This window comes from Scyliorhinus canicula, chromosome 12 (genome assembly GCF_902713615.1).
Source record: "Scyliorhinus canicula chromosome 12, sScyCan1.1, whole genome shotgun sequence".
NCBI classification, from domain to species: domain Eukaryota; kingdom Metazoa; phylum Chordata; class Chondrichthyes; order Carcharhiniformes; family Scyliorhinidae; genus Scyliorhinus; species Scyliorhinus canicula.
The window spans coordinates 98,272,199-98,293,343 of record NC_052157.1 but is presented as its reverse complement, the minus strand read 5'-3'; the positions used below and the strand labels follow the sequence as shown (position 1 = coordinate 98,293,343).

General features: G+C 46.3%; 1 protein-coding gene across 2 annotated transcripts in view; it reads left to right on the top strand.

Moving 5' to 3' along the window:
- rcc1l (RCC1 like) overlaps positions 1–21,145 on the top strand; it is a 242,932-nt gene that overhangs the window by 180,813 nt on the left and 40,974 nt on the right. For both annotated transcript variants that reach the window (XM_038813553.1, XM_038813551.1), the window contains one exon: positions 5,343–5,516. In XM_038813553.1, coding sequence (XP_038669481.1) covers positions 5,343–5,516 — 174 coding nt within the window. The remainder of the gene's footprint in view (positions 1–5,342; positions 5,517–21,145) is intronic.

The following is a 21,145-nucleotide window of genomic DNA, read 5'->3' as shown; positions in this document are numbered from 1 at the left end:
GGGATAGGGCGGAGGTGTCAGGATAGGGTGGCGGTGTGGGCTTCGGTATGGTGCTCTTTCTAAGGGCCGGTGCAGACTCAATGGGCTGTAAATTCTATAAAATCACTACCAGTCAGCTCCCGCCTTTAAAGGGGAAAGCAGGCTATGGTCATCTGGGACTAGGGCAACTTTACCTTTTTTTTACCTTATGACATTCAAAAATATAGTGAGAAACTTAAGCCTCAGTACAGATTCTTGGAGGACACCAATTATCACATCCTGTCATTCTGAGTAAACGCGTCTTCCCAGACTCTCTTCTACATTCTAACCACTTCCTGCCCATGTCAAAACGTTGACTGTCTATGCACTTGTCATTTTTCGTTACAGTTTCTATGTGTGTCTTTTTTGAATGCCTTCTGGAAGTCTATATAAATCACATTCATAGACTACGTGCCAATTTGCTGTTGAATTTATTCGCTATTTTGAAGTAGATAAATCCAGTTTAAGAACAAAGTGTAGTGATTGCATCACTGTATGTACACATGGGGTTAATATAAATACACCACAACTAAATAACCACTGGAGGGAGCACTAGAGATGTATATAATAGACAAAACAGGAAGTCAAGGGGCACTCTTCACAAGGACAGCAGCTCGTGAGCAGACACAGACAGCTGAGCACAGTATATAATCTTGATGTAACGTCTAGTATGAGCTCTGGCGAGAGAACAATCTTACAAATAAAGCATTTTCTTCAACTGCAAGACTACGAGCTTTATTCAGACATAAGGAATAATACATGGTACCAGGAGACTTAAGATTACACAAGATGCAGACAAAGAAACATCGAAAACAGAAGAAACCCAGACATTTGACGTGGGGAGACTTCGCTGAGTTGATGAAACTCGGAACTCCACCACAGCTGAAAACGACCGGTAATTTAAGTCATAATTGGAAAATTTTGAAACAAACGTTTGAACTATATATCGTAGCTAATGATTTGAGCACCGCCTCAGAAGAAACATAAATAGCATTGCTACTAGCAGGACATGAAGCTAGAGAAATCTATTCGTTACTTTCGTTACTTGAAAGGTGAAGACAACACCAAATTAGAAGTAATACTCAAAACATTTGAAGATCACTAACACCAGTAACAATGCTGCTTTAAGACATTCAATGCTCGGAGACCAAATTGCACAGAGAATGAGTGATGCGAAACTCAAACAATCATCATAAAAGAAAGGTTTAATGCTGGAAATTGCGATTGAAAAGTGCAGATTGCAAGAAAACAATAACATTAAGTCTTTATCAAGAAAGAATGCCGAAAAAACTCTTCTCCATGTGTCTAAAGAAGTTAAAATGGCGTCTGAGCACATTTTAAACTGCCCGGGGGAAAAAGGATGCAAATCTGGGTCTGCGCATGCGCAAGAAGCCACAGCCGCGCATGTGCAGTTGAAAAAAGATGTTTTGGATGCAAATCGTTGCATGCGCAGTCAGAAGAAGCTCAAACACCGTTCGCAGATGGATCTGTGCATGCGCAGTTGAACAAAAAGCACACTGTTCAAAGATGGATCTGCTGTGCATGCACAGTTTACGAAAGAGCGCACAGTAAAGGAAAATCAATTTGTGCATGGGCAATCGATTCCTACCCTTTATGTCACGAGCGTAATGATGTTAGAAGACTCAGACCATGCTAACTTAAAGGGGAAATGCCTGAAAATCACAAACAAGACTCTTGAAGGCACAAAACTAAAAAATTCAACCTCAAAAGGTGCAAAATTGCCAGAACTTCTACCAGCAGTTGAAAATAACGTTTGCAGCACCCTGCAACAAGCAGTTTGCACCACCCAAAGTAAAGAGCACAATAACAAATCCAAAACAAAAAAAGATGATTTGTTTATCGAACAATACCACTCGGACATGGCTGAGTTATTCGGATATGCTAATCATAGCAGCAGCGACACGGTTGAAAAGCTCAACACTACTCTACTCATGATAGATGAATCCAATACCATGATGCAATGGCAGATCGTCGATACATTGGATGACAGCAACCTGTCAAATACCCAAGAAAAAAACAACGCCACACAGCGAGTACTGACCGACTCCATTGAGAGAGCACAGATCGGCTCCACAGATAGAATACTGCACGACTCCACACAGAGAGCGATGGAAGACTCCACAGAGAGAGCGACGCAAGCCTCCACAGAGAGCTCGTTGACAGACTAACGAATGGAAGCAATTAAAGACTCCAGAGCACCAACCAAACATGAACAAGACCATGAAGGTCCATCCACCTTATCTGAACAACCAGAAGCAGACTATGAAATTCTACCAAGCTCACGAGAACAACAAAGACAATGCAAGTGTACCCAGCACATATGAACAACAAGAAGACGGTGCATGTCCAACCATTATGTACGAATAGTGTCACAGTGATCACAGTTAGCATACACTTTAAAAAAAAATTTACAATGCCCAATTCATTTTTTCCGATTAAGGGGTAATTTAGTGTGGCCAATCTACCTAGCTGCACATCTTTGGGTTGTGGGGGCGAAACCCACGCAAACACGGGGAGAATATGCAAACCCCATACAGACAGTGACCCAGAGCCGGGATCGAACCTGGGACCTCGGTGCCATGAGGCAACAGGGCTAACTCAACGCAGTTAGCATACACGCTGTGCAAGATCACGGCGAGACTGACCGATCTCAGCTCGTCCGTACAGAAGCACTCAACAATCAAGGTAAAACTACTCTAGTCCAGTGAGACTGCATCAATAAAAACCTCATCCTCTCTTGACATCCCACAAGAAAATGAAATCTTGAAGATCTTGACTCCAGAAGAGGAACACCAAGAAACCAAAGATGATTCAAATTAAACAGAAATGACTCCAGAAGAGAGGAGCACCAAGAGATCACGGATGAAGCAGATCAACAGGAAATGACTCCAGAAGAGGAGCACCAAGAAAGCAAAGAGGAATCAAATCCACCACAAATGACTGATGTCACCAAGATCAATGCATCATCAGATCATTCTCACAATCCTCAAGAAGAAAAGCTCAATGAAACATCAGATACCACAAAGGACACAACTTTAAGAATTACTCAAATTATCCACACGGAACAGTCATTGAGCGCAACAAGAGCAACAAAAATCACAAGAAGCACAACAGAAACAAGAACAACACCAACAATAAAAACAACAAGAATCGCAAGCACAGCAACAAAAACTACAAGCACAACAAGAAGCATAATAACGACTTGACAGCAACAACAAGCACAACAAAAACAACAAGAAGAACAACGAAAACAACAAAGACAGAAACAACAACAATGAAACAACGACCTGTACAACATGGTACAACTCTGCACATGAAGGGCAATACAAACAGCACACTCCAAAACATTGACACGAGTACAAACATACTATGGCATGACAACGAATCTCACAAATTCACATTTGCTCCAGAACAAACAAGAACACCATCTTTCAAGGCAGATGACACACTAAATCGATACCACAAGCACAGAAAAAAGTCCACGTCAGTCAACATTAGTGGTTCAACCATTCAAACACCTCGTGATGACTTGTCGGTTACTTAAACACAAGAACACTGACAACATTCACAAAGAAATTACAATATCAACATCACCACAGTTGCTCGTTATGCTTTTACTTAATTGCTCTGTTTTAATAAGCTTTGCTCTAGAGTCGGCAGGTATCTTTCTGATACCACCACGAGGTTCAAAGCCAAGTGCTGATCAATAACTCAATACACCAGTTAGTAAGTTTGAAATCAATACACATTTATTATACACAGTCAATCAATACTCATGCATAAAACTCTACTTACTAAACTATCACTATTACTAAAAGCCTGTACTTAGCTTCAAATGGCCCACCAGGTCAGAGGAACAATGACCTTTGTCCGTTTCTGATTCTGTCGGCTTCGAGCTGGTACGGAATAGTAGCTAGGAGCGCCTATCTCGTAGCGTGCGTTGATCTGAGACTTACTTGGTTGATGCAGCTGCTAGGCAGGTCTCTCCTCGTTGAGAGTCAAGGCCTAGAAGAATGAACTGAACTTGGGTACGCTATCTTATAGGTCCCAGGGGCTTTGCCCTCTTTTTGGCGGGCCCCGGACTTGATCCCAATTAATTGGACCAGGTCTCAATCGTTCTCATCGATTTGTTTCAAATACTGGAGTTGTTTCCTGATCGTTGGGCGGGCCCCAGGTGTTCGTTGGCCTGCCTTTGTCCGAGCTCCCACTAGCACCGGGGAGTCTGTCTTGGTCCCGATTGTTTCAATGTTTCTGGAGATCGCTCATTAGTATGTAAATGGCTAGTGGTTTCGGTCTTGTCTGGGTTCTGCAAACCTTAATACACAGGAAACCTGGCACCTGCTTGTTTTCCCTGTGGCTGGCAATTTTCCCTATACTCCTTGCGGGCATCCATTTTGGAATCGGGACATGGCCACCCCAGGTGGCTACACCACTTCAACAACAGAAAAAAACCCTCAACCGAACAAATTCAAACAGCATGGACTCATAATTTTTTTTAAATTAAGATTGAACTCATAAATATTAATTGGCTTTGTATAATCATCAATATCATCACAACTTGTATATATCATTTATCTTCATGTTTTGTACAATTTTCTTTAACAACGTACAGAAAATATGTAAAAAGAGAAAAAGGGGATGTAGTGATATGCATCGCTGTATATACACAAGGGGTTAATGTAAATACACCACAACTAAGTAACCACTAGAGGGGGCTCCAGAAATGTATATAATAGACAAAACAGGAAGTCAAGGGCCACTCTTGACAAGGACTGCAGCTCGTGAGCAGACACAGACAGCTCAGCACAGTATATAATCTTGATGTAACGTCTCGTATGAGCTCAGGAGAGAGAACAAACTTACAAATAAAGCATCTTCTTCAACTGCAAGACTACAAGCTTTATTCTGACATAAGGAATAATACAGAAAGTTCCCATGAAGCTCTGTGGATACCACCACAGAATCCTTTGGATCCATTTTAAAGCAGACCTTATGGTCTCATCTGAAAGACTGTACCTCTAGTGCAATACTTCTTCAAGTTTTGGAATGCCAGCCTAGATTATGTGCTGAAGTACCTGAAGTGCAGCTTCAACCTACAGCCTCCCGACTGAGGTGAGAATGTTGTACCCTGAGCCACTGGCCCTTAATCTCAGGAACCGTCCACCCAACAGAGTTATGAGTTTCTTTGTGAACCTGTCATTTGCCCAATGTTATTCAGTATCTGAAAGTGTTCATGGAAAATTCTATCCTGTCTTAATAAACAATTTGACAAGACTTAACTTGTATTATTTTGTTAATTTCAGGGGAAGGCAATGTGTTCGTCTGGGGTTATGGAATTCTAGGAAAAGGCTGTAATCTTTCTGAATCCAAAGTGCCGGAGATGATCCTACCAACGCTGTTCGGCTGGTCTGAGTTCACACCCCAGGTTCAGGTTAACCGTATTCGTTGTGGCCTCAACAATTTTGCTGCCATCACCAGTAAGTGTCTTATGAAATACTTTAGCAGCTGCTGAAGGAACACTGTTAGTTTCAGAAGGTTTGTTTTTGTTTTGTATCATCTCTTTACTGCTCCTAGACCCCTGTGTCATGTTATTGTTATGTAATGGCACTTCAGACGGCGGCAAGACATTCACAGCTTCATTAGGAGCAAAATCTATTTATTGATAAAGAGAAAAGATGTATAGGGGTTTGCAGCCCGAGGCTGCCTTGGAGCAGCAGCTGCTCCGGTCCTTGCGTGCTTACTATACGGCTTCCAGATGTATTCTTCCCAGGAGAGGACTCCACCCTTTGGGGTGATCACTGACTCTTGGTCCCCATTGGTCTCTCAAGCTAGGTGACACTCTTCTGTTGTGCTGTTGTGCCGAGACAGATACCACAATAACTAGTTATCATCCTTTAATTTCTCTCCTGCCAAGGGGAAGTAAATTTAGGACTGAGCTTAGGAGGAACTGCTTCACCCAAAGGGTTGTGAATCTATGGAATTCCCTGCCCAGTGAAGCAGTTGAGGCTCCTTCATTAAATGTTTTCAAGATAAAGATAGTTTTTTGGAGAATAAAGGAATAAAAGGATATAATGTTCGGGCTGGAAAGTGGAGCCGAGTCCACAAAAGATCAGCCATGAACGGCGGAGCAGACTCGAAGGGCCAGATGGCCCACTCCAGGTCTTATGTTCTTATTCTGTCCCTCCAAATTTCCACCCCAATTCTTCAGTGCTCTTCTGCTGCCCAGGGTTGACCCTCTCTTAGATAATGCTACAATTTCTCTTAGCATCCTTTGAAGGACCATTGAGGAACTCAGTGCTGCCTTATCAACAGTGCCCCAAATGCCACAACTCTTGCCAACCTTCCCCTGCCCAATGTGCCCACTGAGAATAATTTTGCAACCTATTCCTGCCCAATTTACTCCTCTGAGCTCTGATCCTGCAGCCATTAACTGGTCAGCTTGGGAGAGTAGCATTGCAGGCTAAGGAGAATATTATAGTTGTACTGCAGGAGGATACCTTGGAGGACTCATGTAATGAGGCAATCTGTCTAGAGCTCAGGAACAGGAGGGGGCAATCACAAGGTTGGGTGTTTATTTCAGGCCAACAACTGATAGCGAGAGATAAAGGAGCAGATAGGTAGAGAGATTTTGGATAGGTGCAAAAGTAACATGGATGTTGTGGTAGGGGATTTTAATTTCCCCTATATTAGAACATAGAACATTACTGCACATAGCAGGCCCTTCAGCCTACGATGTTGTGCCGACCATTTATCCTAATCTAAGATCAACCTAACCTACACCCCTACAATTTACTGCTGTCCATGTGAAACCATGGTAAGAAGTCTTACAACACTAGGTTAAAGTCCGACAAGTTTGTTTTGAGTCACTAGCTTTCGGAGCACTGCTCCTTCCTCAGGTGAAATCCATGTAATGGCCACAACATCGTAGTTCCACGTACTGATCCATGCTCTTAAGTTCATCTCTCTTATTCTTGACACTCCTTGCATTGAAACAGACACACTTTAACCCATTCCACGGAGTGCAATTTTGCTCTATCATAGAGTCATAGATGTCTACAGCATGGAAACAGGCCCTTTGTCCCAGCTTGTCCATGCCGTCCAGTTTCTATCACTAAGCGAGTCCCACTTGCCTGCATTTGGCCCATATCCCTATAGATTCCTGTATCTCTGGGAAAAGATGTTGACTATCTACCTCAGGAAGGAGCAGCGCTCCGAAAGCTCGTGTTTGAAACAAACCTGTTGGACTTTAACCTGGTGTTGTAAGACTTCTTACTGTGCTTACCCCAGTCCAACGCCGGCATCTCCACATCATACCTTATCTATGCCCCTTATTATTTTATATACCTCTAAAAAATCACCCCTAAGCTTCCTACGCTCTGGGGAAAAAACTGTCAAACTATCAACTGTCTATCCTTCCTCACAGGCCAAACTACTTTAAACCCTCCCGAAGAGCTCTAGCAAACCTCTTGCCTTGGATTTTAGTACCCCTCCAGTTTTTGTGCAACCCGTCCTTCATGAATAGGTTGCACCTTCCTCAGAAGGTGCCTCAATGATCTACATATCTGAAGCCTTCCCTCCTGCACCAACCATTTAGCCACGTGTTCAGCTGCACTCGCTCTTTGTTCCTTGCCTCACTTGCATGTTGTACCAGTAGCAATCCTGAGATTACTACTCTGCTCGTCCTGCTCTTTAGCTTCTAACCCAACTCCCTAAAATCATCTTTTAGATCCTGATCCCTTTTCTTAGCTAGGCCGTTGGTGCCTATATGCACCAAGACTTCTGGTTGCTCCCCCTTAAGAATCCTGTCGACTTGAGCCAAGACATCCCTGACCCTGGTATCCGGGAGGCAACATACCTTCCGGGAGTCTCGTTCGCAACCACAGAATCTTCTATTCATTCCCCTAACCATTGAGTCTCCCATCACTATCGCTTTTCTATTCTCCTCCCTTCCCTTCTGAGCCACAGAGCCAGGCTCAGTGCCAGAGACCTGGCTGCCAAGGCTTTCTCTTGGTAGCTCCCCCGCCCCCCAACAGCATCCACACCTGTATACTTGTTTTGAAGGGGAACGGCCACGGGGGATCCTTGCACTGTCTGCCCGTTCCCTTTCCTTCCCCTGACTGTAACCCAGCTACTCATGTCCGAAACCTCCTTGTAACTCCTCTCCATCACCCCCTCTGCCTGCCGGATGATCCAAAGTTGCTCCTGCTCCAGTTCCCTAACACCGTCTCTGAGGAGCTGAAGTTGGGTGCACTTTCCTCATGTGTAGTCAGTGGGGACACTAGTGTCCCTTCCCACCCACATCCTACAGGAGGCGCATGCAACTGCCCCAGCTTCCATCCCTCTGATCTAAATTCCCAAAAAGATTAAAAAGGGGGGAAAAAACATTTTTTTTAAACATAAACTCCCGTTAGACCCTTCACAAAATATATACTGCTGCTACTCTCAAGTGAACCCTGTAAAATTGGTGATTCTGCTGAATGATACAAATATAGCTTGCTGCGCCCTAATAACATGAGAAAAAAAAAAACGCTTACCATGCAGAATGTAGCTGAGATTCTGCCCTGTTAACCACGTGTGGGAAGTGTGTCCAGCTGCAGCTCTTGTTAGACCGCATGACGGCTCTGGAGCTGCGGATGGACTCACTTTGGAGCATTCGCGATGCTGAGGAGGTCGTGGATAGCATGTTTAGCGAATTGGTCACACCACAGATTAGGATTGCTGAGGGAGAACGGGAATGGGTGACCAAAAGGCAGAGAAAGAGCAGGAAGGCAGTGCAAGGTGTCCCCTGCGGTCATCTCCCTCCAAAACAGGTATACCGTTTTGGATACGGTTGGGGGAGATGACTCACCAGGGGAAGGCAGCAGTAGCAAGGTTCATGGCACCGTGGCTGGCTCTGCTGTACAGAAGGGTGGAAAAAAGAGTGGAAAGGCTATAGACATGGGGGATTCAATTGTAAGGGGAGTAGATAGGCGGTTCTGTGGTCGAAAACGAGACTACTGAATGGTATGTTGCCTCTCAGGTGCACGGTCAGGGATGTCTCGGAAGAGGGAGAGTGAACTGCCAGTTGTCGTAGTGCATATAGGCACCAATGATATAGGTATAAAATGGGATGAGGTCCTACAAGCAGAATTTAGGAAGTTAGGAGCCAAGTTTAAAAAGTCGGACCTCCGAGGTAGTAACCTCAGGATTGCTACCAGTGCCACGTGGTAGTCAGAGTCGAAATGAAAGAATAGGCAGGATGAAGGGCAGCACGGTAGCATTGTGGATAGCACAATCGCTTCACAACTCCAGGGTCCCAGGTTCGATTCCGGCTTGGGTCACTGTCTGTGCGGAGTATGCACATCCTCCCCGTGTGTGCGTGGGTTTCCTCCGGGTGCTCCGGTTTCCTCCCACAGTCCAAAGATGTGCAGGTTAGGTGGATTGGCCATGATAAATTGCCCTTAGTGTCCAAAATTCCCCTTAGTGTTGGGTGGGGTTACTGCGTTGTGGGGATAGGGTGGAGTTGTTGACCTTGGGTAGGGTGCTCTTTCCAAGAGCCGGTGCAGACTCGATCGGCTGAATAGCCTCCTTCTGCACTGTAAATTCTATGAATGCGTGGCTTGAGAGATGGTGCAGGAGGGAGGGGTTCTGATTTTTGGGACATTGGGACCGATTTTGGGGAGGTGGGTCTACTACAAATTGGACGGTCTACACCTGGGCTGGACTGGAACCAATGTCCTTGGGGGTGCTTTTGCTAACGCTGTTGGGGAGGGTTTAAACCAATGTGGCAGGGGGATGGGAACCAAATGAGGAGGTTCGTGACAGTAAGGAGGTAGTAACTAAATCCTGTAAGGAACTAGATCATGAAGTCAGCGTGACTAGGGGAAGAGTAGACAGGGAACAGATGATAAATGCAAAGGGACTGGTGGTCTGAGGAGCATTTTTTTAATGCAAGAAGTGTGGTAGGTAAGGCTTAGAACTTAGAGCTTGGATTAGTACCTGGGAGTATGTTGTTATTGCTATTACTAAGACTTAGTTGAGGGAAGGGCATCATTGGCAACTAATGTCCCAGGATATTGATGCTTCAGGTGGGATAGAGAGGGGGGTAAAAGGAGTGGAGGAGTTGCATTATTGGTCAGAGAGGATATCACAGCTGTGCTGAAGGAGGGCACTGTGGAGGATTCGAGCAGTGAGGCGATATGGGCAGAACTCATGAATAGGAAGGGTGCGGTAACAATGTTGGGGTGTTTGCTAGAGCTGTTGGGGAGGGTTTAAACTAATATGGCAGGGGGATGGGAACCGATGCAGGAAGTCGGAAGGTAGTGAAACAGGGACAAAAACAAAAGGTAGTAAGGGGGAAAGTGTATGGCAGAGACGCCATAGTCAAAAATCAAAAAGGGCGACAGTACAAGGTACGGTGACTGAGGGGAGCTCAGTGAATAGGCCCAGTCATACTAAAAGGAATAAAACAGGAAGTAAAAACATAAATGGTAAGCGATGTGGTAGGTTATTACATGAAGATATGGGTTCAACGACAAGGAAAATTAGGCGAAAAGTTAAGAGGAAATATAACTTAGGAGAGGTTATTGATCGAGGTGTTAAGATTCAAAACAGAGGTTTAAAGCCAGCAGAAGTATACTTTACCTGAATGCTCGTAGTATTCGGAATAAGGTAAATGAGGGTGCAAATCATCGTGAATGACTATGATTTAGTGACCATTACTGAAACATGGTTAAAGGATGGTCACGACTGGGAGTTAAATATCCGAGGGTATCAAACTATTCAGAAGGACAGAGTGGATGGTAAGGGAGGTGGTGTAGCTCTGTTATTTAAGGATGACATCCGGGCAATAGTAAGGGATGACATCGGTGCTATGGAGGATAAGGTTGAATCCATTTGGGTGGAAATCAGGAATAGTAAGGCGAAAAAGTCACTGATAGGAGTAGTCTATACGCCACCAAATAGTAACATTATCGTGGGCCAGGTAATAAACAAAGAAATAACTGACGCATGTAGAAATGGGACAGCAGTTATCATGGGGGATTTTAATCTGCATGTCGATTTGTTTAACCAGGTCGATCAAGGCAGCCTTGAGGAGAATTTTATAGAATCTATCCGTGATAGTTTCCTAGAACAGTATGTAATGGAACCTACGAGGGAACAAGCAGTCCTAGATCTGGTCCTGTGTAATGAGACAGGATTGATTAATGATCTCATAGTTAGGGATCCTCTCGGAAGGAGCGATCACAATATGGTGGAATTTAAAATACAGATGGAGGGTGAGAAGGTAAAATCAAACACTGGTGTTTTGTGCTTAAACAAAGAAGATTACAATGGGATGTGAGAAGAGCTAACTAAGATAGACTGGGAGCAAACACTTTATGGTGGAACAGTTGAGGAACAGTGGAGAATCTTCCAAGCGATTTTTCACAGTGCTCAGCGAAGGTTTATACCAACAAAAAGGAACGATAGTAGAAAGAGGGAAAATCGACCGTGGATATCTGGGGAAATGAGGGAGAGTATCAAATTGAAGGAAAAAGCATACTAAGTGGCAAAGATTAGCGGGAGACTAGAGGACTGGGAAATCTTTAGGGGGCAACAGAAAGCTACCAAAAAAGCTATAAAAAAGATTATGAAAGTAAATTTGCACAGAATATAAAAACAGATAGTAAAAGTTTCTACAAATACATAAAACAAAAAAAGAGTGGCTGACGTAAATATTGGTCCTTCAGAGGATGAGAAGGGAGATTTAATAATGGGAGATGAGGAAATGGCTGAGGAACTGAACATGTTTTTTGGGTCGGTCTTCACAGTGGAAGACATAAATAACATGCCAGCGACTGATAGAAATGAGGCTATGACAGGTGAGGACCTTGAGATGATTGCTATCACGAAGGAGGTAGTGATGGGCAAAGTAATGGGGTTAAAGTCTCCTGGCCCTGATGGAATGCATCCCAGAGTGCTAAAAGAGATGGCTAGGGAAATTGAAAATTTGCCAAAATTCACTAGACTCTGGGCTGGTCCTAGCGGATTGGAAATGAGCAAACGTGGCACCACTGTTTAAAAAAGGAGGTAGTCAGAATGCGGGTAATTATAGGCCAGTGAGCTTAACTTTGGTACTAGGGAAGATGCTGGAATCTATCATCAAGGAAGAAATAGCGAGACATTTCGATGGAAATTGTCCCATTGGGCAGACGCAGCATGGGTTCGTAAAGGGCAGGTCATGCCTAACTAATTTAGTGGAATTGTTTGAGGACATTACCAGTGCGGTAGATAACGGGAGCCAATGGATGTGGTATATCTGGATTTCCAGAAAGCCTTTGACAAGGTGCCACACAAAAGGTTGCTGCATAAGATAAAGATGTACGGCATTAAGGGTAAAGTAGTAGCATGGATAGAGGATTGGTTAATTAATAAAAAGCAAAGAGTGGGGATTAATGGGTGTTTCTCTGGTTGGCAGTCAGTAGCTAGTGGTGTCCCTCAGGGATCAGTGTTGGGCCCACAATTGTTCACAATTTACATAGATGATTTGGAGTTGGGGACCAAGGGCAATGTGTCCAAGTTTGCAGACAACACTAAGATGAGTGGTAAAGCAAAAAGCGCAGAGGATACCGGAAGTCTGCAGAGGGATTTGGATAGGTTTAGTGAATGGGCTAGGGTCTGGCAGATGGAATACAGTGTTGACAAATGTGAGGTTATCCATTTTGGTAGGAATAACAGCAAGCGGGATTATTATTTAAATGATAAAATATTAAAACATGCTTCTCTGCAGAGAGACTTGGGTGTGCCAGTACATGAGTCGCATAAAGTTGGTTTGCAGGTGCAACAGGTGATTAAGAAGGCAAATGGAATTTTGTCCTTCATTGCTAGAGGGATGGAGTTTAAGACTAGGGAGGTTATGCTGCAATTGTATAAGGTGTTAGTGTGGCTACACCTGGAGTATTGTGTTCAGTTTTGGTTTCCATACCTGAGAAAGGATGCACTGGCGCTAAAGGGTGTGCAGAGGAGATTCACTAGGTTAATCCCAGAGTTGAAGGGGTTGGATTACGAAGAGAGGTTGAGTTGACTGGGACTGTACTCGTTTGAATTTAGAAGGATGAGGGGGTCTTATAGAAACATATAAAATTATGAAGGGAATAGATAGGATAGATGCAGGCAGGTTGTTTCCACTGGCGGGTGAAAGCAGAACTAGGGGACATAGCCTCAAAATAAGAGGAAGTAGATTTAGGACTGATTTTAGGAGGAACCTCTTCACCCAAAGGGTTGTGAATCTATGGAATTCATTGCCCAGTGAAGCAGTTGAGGTTTCTTCATTAAATGTTTTTATGATAGGGATAGATAGAGTTTTGAAGAATAAAGGGATTAAGGGCTATGGTGTTCAGGCCTGAAAGTGGAGCTGAGTCCACAAAAGATCAGCCATGATCTCATTGAATGGCGGGGCAGGCTCAAGGGCCATATGGCCTACACCTGCTCCTAGTTCTTATGTTCTTAAGTACTCCAGACCTCCCAACAGCGAGCGTGAGATAGAGGTACAAATATGTAAACAGATTATGGAAAGATGTCGGAGCAACTGGGTGGTGGTGATGGGAGATTTTTATTTTCCCAATATTGACTGGGATGCACTTAGTGTCAAAGGTCTAGATGGAGCAGAATTTGTAAGGAGCATCCAGGAGGGTTTTCTAGAGCAATTAGCTGGTTTAGCACAATGGGCTAAATCGCTGGCTTTTAAAAAGCAGACCAAGGCAGGCCAGCAGCACGGTTCAATTCCCGTACCAGCCTCCCCGAATAGGTGCCGGAATGTGGCGACTAGGGGCTTTTCACAGTAACTTCATTTGAAGCCTACTCGTGACAATAAGCGATTTTCATTTTCATTTCATTTCATGGGAACCTAAATTGTAGTCCCAGTGTACAAGATGTTGAGAGTAGTGAGGTCAGGGATAGGGTTAAAAGTTCAAAAGAGGGCACCGGCAAGCAGGACGCTGGTTTGAAGTGTGTCTACTTCAACGCCAGGAGCATCCGGAATAAGGTGGGTGAGCTTGCAGCATGGGCTGGTACCTGGGATCTCGATGTTGTGGCGATTTCGGAGACATGGGTAGAGCAGCGACAGGAATGGTTGTTGCAGGTTCCAGGATTTAGATGTTTCAGTAAAAACAGAGAAGATGGTAAAAGATGTAGATTTAGATGGCATTGTTAATCAAGGAAAGTATTACGGCGGTAGAAAGGACGCTTGAGGATTCGTCTACTGAGGCAGTATGGGCCGAGGTTAGGAACAGTAGAGGAGAGGTCACCCTGTTGGGAGTTGTCTATAGACCTCCGAATAGTTCCAGAGATGTAGAGGAAAGGATTGCAAAGATGATTCTTGACAGGAGCGAGAGTAACAGGGTAGTTGTTACGGGGGACTTTAACTTTCCAAATATTGTTGGGTTACGGGTATAGGGTGGATACGTGGGTTTGAATAGGGTGATCATGGCTCGGCACAACATCGAGGGCCGAAGGGCCTGTTCTGTGCTGTACTGTTCTATGTTCTATGTTCTAATACTATAGTTCGAGTACTATAGATGGGTCAGTTTTTGTGCAGTGTGTGCAGGAGGGTTTTCTGACACAGTATGTAGACAGGCCAACAAGGGGCGAGGCCACATTGGATTTGGTACTGGGTAATGAACCCGGCCAGGTGTTAGATTTAGATGTAGGTCAGCACTTTGGTGATAGTGATCACAACTCGGTTATGTTTACTTTAGCAATGGGCAGGGATAGGTATATACCGCAAGGCAAGAATTATAGCTGGGGGAAAGGCAATTATGAAGCTATTCGGCAAGATTTAGGATGTATAGGATGGGGAAGGAAACTGCAGGGGATGGGTACAATCGAAATGTGGAGCTTTTTCAAGGAACAGCTACTGCGTGTCCTTGATAAGTATGTACCTGTCAGGCAGGGAGGAAGTTGTCGAGCAAGGGAACCGTGGTTTACTAAGGAAGTTGAAGCACTTGTCAAGAGGAAGAAGAAGGCTTATGTTAGGATGAGACATGAAGGCTCAGTTAGGGCACTTGAAAGTTACAAGTTAGCCAGGAAGGACCTAAAGGGAGAGTTAAGAAGAGCGAGGAGAGGACACGAAAAGTCGTTGGCGGATAGGATCAAGGAAAACCCTAAGGCTTTCTATAGGTATATCAGGAACAAAAGAATGACTAGAGTAAGATTAGGGCCAATCAAGGATAGTAGTGGAAAGTTGTGTGTGGAATCAGAGGAGATAGGGGAAGCATTAAATGGATATTTTTCGTCAGTGTTTACACTGGAGAAAGACAATGTTGTCGAGGAGAACACTCAGGTTCAGTCGACCAGGCTAGATGGAATTGAGGTTCAAAAGGAGGAGGTGTTGGCAATTTTAGAAAATGTCAAAATAGATAAGTCCCCTGGGCCAGATGGGATTTATCCTAGGATTCTCTGGGAAGCCAGGGAGGAGATTGCAGAGCCTTTGTCCTTGACCTTTATGTTGTCTTTGTCGACAGGAATAGTGCCGGAAGACTGGAGGATAGCAAATGTTGTCCCTTTGTTCAAGAAGGGGAGTAGAGACAACCCTGGTAATTATAGACCTGTGAGCCTTACTTCGGTTGTGGGTAAAATGTTGGAAAAGGTTATAAGAGATAGGGTTTATAATCATCTTGAAAAGAAAAAGTTGATTAGCGATACTCAACACGGTTTTGTGAAGGGTAGGTCATGCCTCACAAACCTTATTGAGTTTTTTGAGAAGGTGACCAAACAGGTGGATCAGGGGAAAGCTGTTGATGTGGTGTATATGGATTTCAGTAAGGCGTTTGATAAGGTTCCCCACGGTAGGCTATTGCAGAAAATAAGGAAGTATGGAATTGAAGGTGATTTAGCAGTTTGGATCAGTAATTGGCTAGCTGAAAGAAGACAGAGGGTGGTGGTTGATGGCAAATGTTCATCCTGGAGTTCAGTTACTAGTGGTGTACCGCAAGGATCTGTTTTGGGGCCACTGCTGTTTGTCATTTTTATAAATGACCTGGAAGAGGGTGTAGAAGGATGGGTTAGTAAATTTGCAGATGACACAAAGGTCGGTGAAGTTGTGGATAGTGCTGAAGGATGTTATAGGATACAGAGGGACATAGATAAGCTGCAGAGCTGGGCAGATGGAGTTTAATGCGGAAAAGTGTGAGGTGGTTCACTTTGGAAGGAGTAACAGGAATGCAGAGTACAGTAGTCCCCCTTTATAACGCGGGTGTTGGGGTCCAAGACAGCCACCCGCGTTGTATCCGAGCCGTGGATATCCATGATGGGGGTTTTAAATTTATTTAAAAATCTATGCATGCGCTTCCCATTGTGAGTCTACGGGGGGGGCGGGGGGAAGAGGTCAGACCCCCGTAGACTCACAATGGGAAGCGCTAGCATAGATTTTTAAATAAATTTAAAACACCCATCGTGGATCCAATTAAAATTTCAGCGGCCGGCTCACTTTGATCCGGAGAGGGAAGCTGCTCTCACTGAAATCAGCCGGCCGCTGAAATTTACACTGCCCGCTGCACTCTCCCTCCAATCCAACTATTAAGTTTTAATGTTTCTGATTGGAGGGAGAGAGCAGCCGGCAGTGTCAATTTCTTTTTTTTTCCTCCGGCTTGCCCCCTCTCCCCCCACATCCTCCAACTAGACCCCTTTCCCCCCACACCCTCCGGCTCGCTCCCTCTCCCCCTCTCCCCCACACCCTCCTGCTCTCCCCCACAGCGTCCAGCTCGCCCCCTCTCCCCCCCACACCTTCCGGCTCGCTCCCTCTCCCCCTCTCCCCCACACCCTCCTGCTCTCCCCCACAGCGTCCAGCTCGCCCCCTGTCCCCCCACACCCTCCGGCTCGCCCCCTCCCCACACCCTCCGGCTCGCCCCCTCCCCCCCCCCTCTCCTCCCCCGTCCCCCAACACCCGCAGGGCCCTCCTCTCTCCCCCAACACCCGCAGGTCCACCCTCTCTCCCCCACACCCCCAGGGGGGTCTCCCCCACACCCACAGGGGGGTCTCCCCCACACCCACCCACACCCGCTCCCCCCAACACCCGCCCCCCACCTCTTCCCCCCCCCAACACCCGCCCCCCCCCACCTCTTCCCCCCCCCCAACACCCGCCCCCCCCACCTCTCCCCCCCCCCCCCCCGAACACCCGCAGGGCCCCCCTCTCTTCCCCAACACCCGCAGGGCCCCCCTCTCTCCCGCAACACCCGCAGGGCCCCCCTCTCTCCCGCAACACCCGCAGGGCCCCCCTCTCTCCCGCAACACCCGCAGGGCCCTCCTCTCTCCCCCACACCCCCAGGGGGGGTCTCCCCCACACCCACAGGGGGGTCTCCCCCACACCCGCCCCCCTCCTCTCCTCCCCCAACACCCGGCCCCCTCCTCTCTCCCCCCCCCCCCCCAACACCCGCAGGGCCCCCCTCTCTCCCCCAACACCCGCAGGGCCCTCCTCTCTCCCCCAACACCCGCAGGTCCACCCTCTCTCCCCCACACCCCCAGGGGGTCTCCCCCACACCCACAGGGGGGTCTCCCCCACACCCGCCCCCCTCCTCCCCTCCCCCAACACCCGCCCCCCCTCTTCTCCCCCCCCAACACCCGCCCCCCCCTCGGCAGTGTCAATTTCAGCGGCCGGTTGATTGTTTCAGTGAGAGAGCAGCTTCCCTCTCCAGATCAAAGTGAGCCGGCCGCTGAAATTGACACTGCCGGCTGCTCTCTCCCTCCAATCCAACTTTTAAGTTTTAATGTTTCTGATTGGAGGGAGAGAGCAGCCGGCAGTGTCAATTTCAGCGGCCGCCTCACTTTGATCCAGAGCGGGAAGCTGCCCTCACTGAAATAATCAGCCGGCCGCTGAAATTGACACAACTGACAGTTGGGGTCCATAAGCCCCCCCGCGGTATATCGCGGTATATTGCGGAGCGCGGTATAACGGGGGACTACTGTACTGGGCTAATGGCAAGATTCTTGGTAGTGTAGATGAACAGAGAGATCTCGGCATCCAGATACATAAATCCCTGAAAGTTGCCACCCAGGTTAATAGGGCTGTTAAGAAGGCATGGTGTGCTAGCCTTTATAAGCAGGGGGATTGAGTTTCGGAACCACAAGGTCATGCTGCAGCTGTACATAACTCTGGTGCGGCCGCACCTGGAGTACTGCGTGCAGTTCTGGTCACCACATTATAGGAAGGATGTGGAAGCTTTGGAAAGGGTTCAGAGGAGATTTACTAGGATGTTGCCTGGTATGGAGGGAAGGTCTTACGAGGAAAGGCTCAGGGAATTGAGGTTGTTTTCGTTAGAGAGGAGAAGGCTGAGAGGTGACTTAATAGAGACATATAAGATAGTCAGAGGGTTAGATAGGGTGGACAGTGAGAGTCTTTTTCCTCGGATGGTGATGACCAACACGAGGGGACATAGCTTTAAATTGAGGGGTGGTAGATATAGGACAGATGTCAGAGGCAGTTTCTTTACTCAGAGAGTAGTAGGGGTGTGGAACTCCCTGCCTGCAACAGTAGTAGACTCGCCAACTTTCAGGGCATTTAAGTGGTCACTGGATAGACATATGGATGAAAATGGAATAGTGTAGGTCAGATAGGCTTCAGGTGGTTTCACAGGTCGGCGCAACATCGAGGGCCGAAGGGCCCGTACTGCGCTGTAGTGTTCTATGTTCTATGTAAATAGTCCAACTCGGGAAGAAGCCATGTTGGACCCGGAGTTGGGAAATGAGCCAGGCCAGGTGGTTTAAGTTTCAGTTGGGGATTGCTTTGGGAATAGTAATCACAATTCCATAAGTTTTAGAATACTCATGGACAAAGACGAGAGTGGTCCTAAAGGAAGAGTGCTAAATTGAGGGAAGGCCAACTATACCAAAATTCGGCCGGAGCTGGGGAAGGTGGATTGGGAGCACCTGTTTAAAGGTAAATCCACGTTTGATATGTGGGAGGCTTTTAAAGAGAGGTTGATTAGAGTGCGGGACAGACATGTCCCTGTGAAAATGAGGGATAGAAATGGCAAAAATTAGGGAACCATGGATGACAGGTGAAATTGTGAGACTAGCTAAGAGGAAAAAGGAAGCATACATAAGGTCTCGGCGACTGAAGACAGACGAAGCTTTGGAAGAATATCGGGAATGTAGGACCAATCTGAAATGAGGAATCAAGAGGGCTAAAAGGGGTCATGAAATATCTTTAGCAAACAGGGTTAAGGAAAATCCCAAAGCCTTTTATTCATATATAAGGAGCAAGAGGGTAACTAGAGAAAGGGTTGGCACACTCGAGGACAAAGGAGGAAAGTTATGCGTAGAGTCAGAGAAAATTCACCGAGGAGAGGGACATGATGGATGTTGAGGTTAGGAATAGATGTTTGATTCCTCTAGGTCAAGTCGGCAGAAGGAGGGAGGATGTGTTGGAATTTCTAAAAGGCATTAAGGTGGGCAAGTCCCCAGGTCCGGATGGGATCTATCCCAGGTTACTGAGGGAAGTGAGAGAGGAAATAGCTGGGGCCTTATCAGATATCTTTGCAGCATCCTTGAACACAGGTGAGGCACCGGAGGACTGGAGAATTGCTAATGTTGTCCCCTTGTTTAAGAAGGGTAGCAGGGATAATCCAGGTAATTATAGACCGGTGACCCTGACGTCAGTGGCAGGGAAGCTGCTGGAGAAGATACTGAGGATCTAATGGGATCTATTCCCATTTGGAAGAAAATGGGCTTATCAGTGATAGGCAACATGGTTTTGTGCAGGGTTTTGTGTCATGTCTTCCCAACTTAATAGAATTCTTTGAGGAAGTGACAAAGTTGATTGATGAGGGAAGGGCTGTAGATGTCATATACATGGACTTCAGTAAGGCATTTGATAAGGTTCCCCATGGTAGGCTGATGGAGAAAGTGAAGTCTCATGGGGTCCAGGGTGTACTAGCTAGATGGATAAAGAACTGGCTGGGCAACAGGAGACAGAGAGTAATAGTGGAAGGGAGTTTCTCAAAATGGAGAACTGTGACCAGTGGTGTTCCACAGGGATCCGTGCTGGGACCACTGTTGTTTGTGATATACATGAATGATCTGGAAGAAGGTATAGGTGGTCTGATTAGCAAGTTTGCAGATGACACTAAGATTGGTGGAGTAGCAGATAGTGAAGGGGACTGTTGGAGAATACAGCAGAATATAGATAGTTTGGAGAGTTGGGCGGAGAAATGGCAGATGGAGTTCAATCGGGGCAAATGCGAGGTGATACATTTTGGAAGATCCGATTCAAGAGCGAACTATACGGTAAATGAAAAAGCCCTGGGGAAAATTTATATACAGAGAGATCTGGGTGTTCGGGTCCATTATACCCTGAAGGTGGCTGTGCAGGTCAATAGAGTGGTCAAGAAGGCATACAACATGCTTGCCTTCATCGGAAGGGGTATTGAGTACAAGAGTTGGCAAGTCATGTTACAGTTGTATAAGACTTTGGTTCGGCCACATTTGGAATACCGCGTACAGTTCTGGTCACGACATTACCAAAAGGATGTGGATGCTTTGGAGAAGGTGCAGAGGAGGTTTATCAGGATGTCGCCTGGTATGGAGGGCGCTAGCTATGAAGAGAGGTTAGATAGAACAGTACAGCACAGAACAGGCCCTTCGGCCCTCAATGTTGTGCCGAGCCATGATCACCCTACTCAAACCCACGTATCCACCCTATACCCGTAACCCAACAACCCCCCCCTTAACCTTACTTTTATTAGGACACTACGGGCAATTTAGCATGGCCAATCCACCTAACCCGCACATCTTTGGACTGTGGGAGGAAACCGGAGCACCCGGAGGAAACCCACGCACACAGGGGGAGGACGTGCAGACTCCACACAGACAGTGACTCAGCCGGGAATCGAACCTGGGACCCTGGAGCTGTGAAGCATTTATGCTAACCACCATGCTACCCTGCTGCCCCAAGAGTTGAGTAGATTATTTTTATTAGAAAGACAGAGGTTGAGGGGGGACCTCATTGAGGTCTACAAAATCATGAGAGGTATAGACAGGGTGGATAGCAAGAAGCTTTTTCCCCAGAGTGGGTGCTCATTTACTAGGGGTCACGAGTTCAATGTGAGAGGGGAAAAGTTTAAGGGAGATATGCGTGGAAAGTTCTTTACGC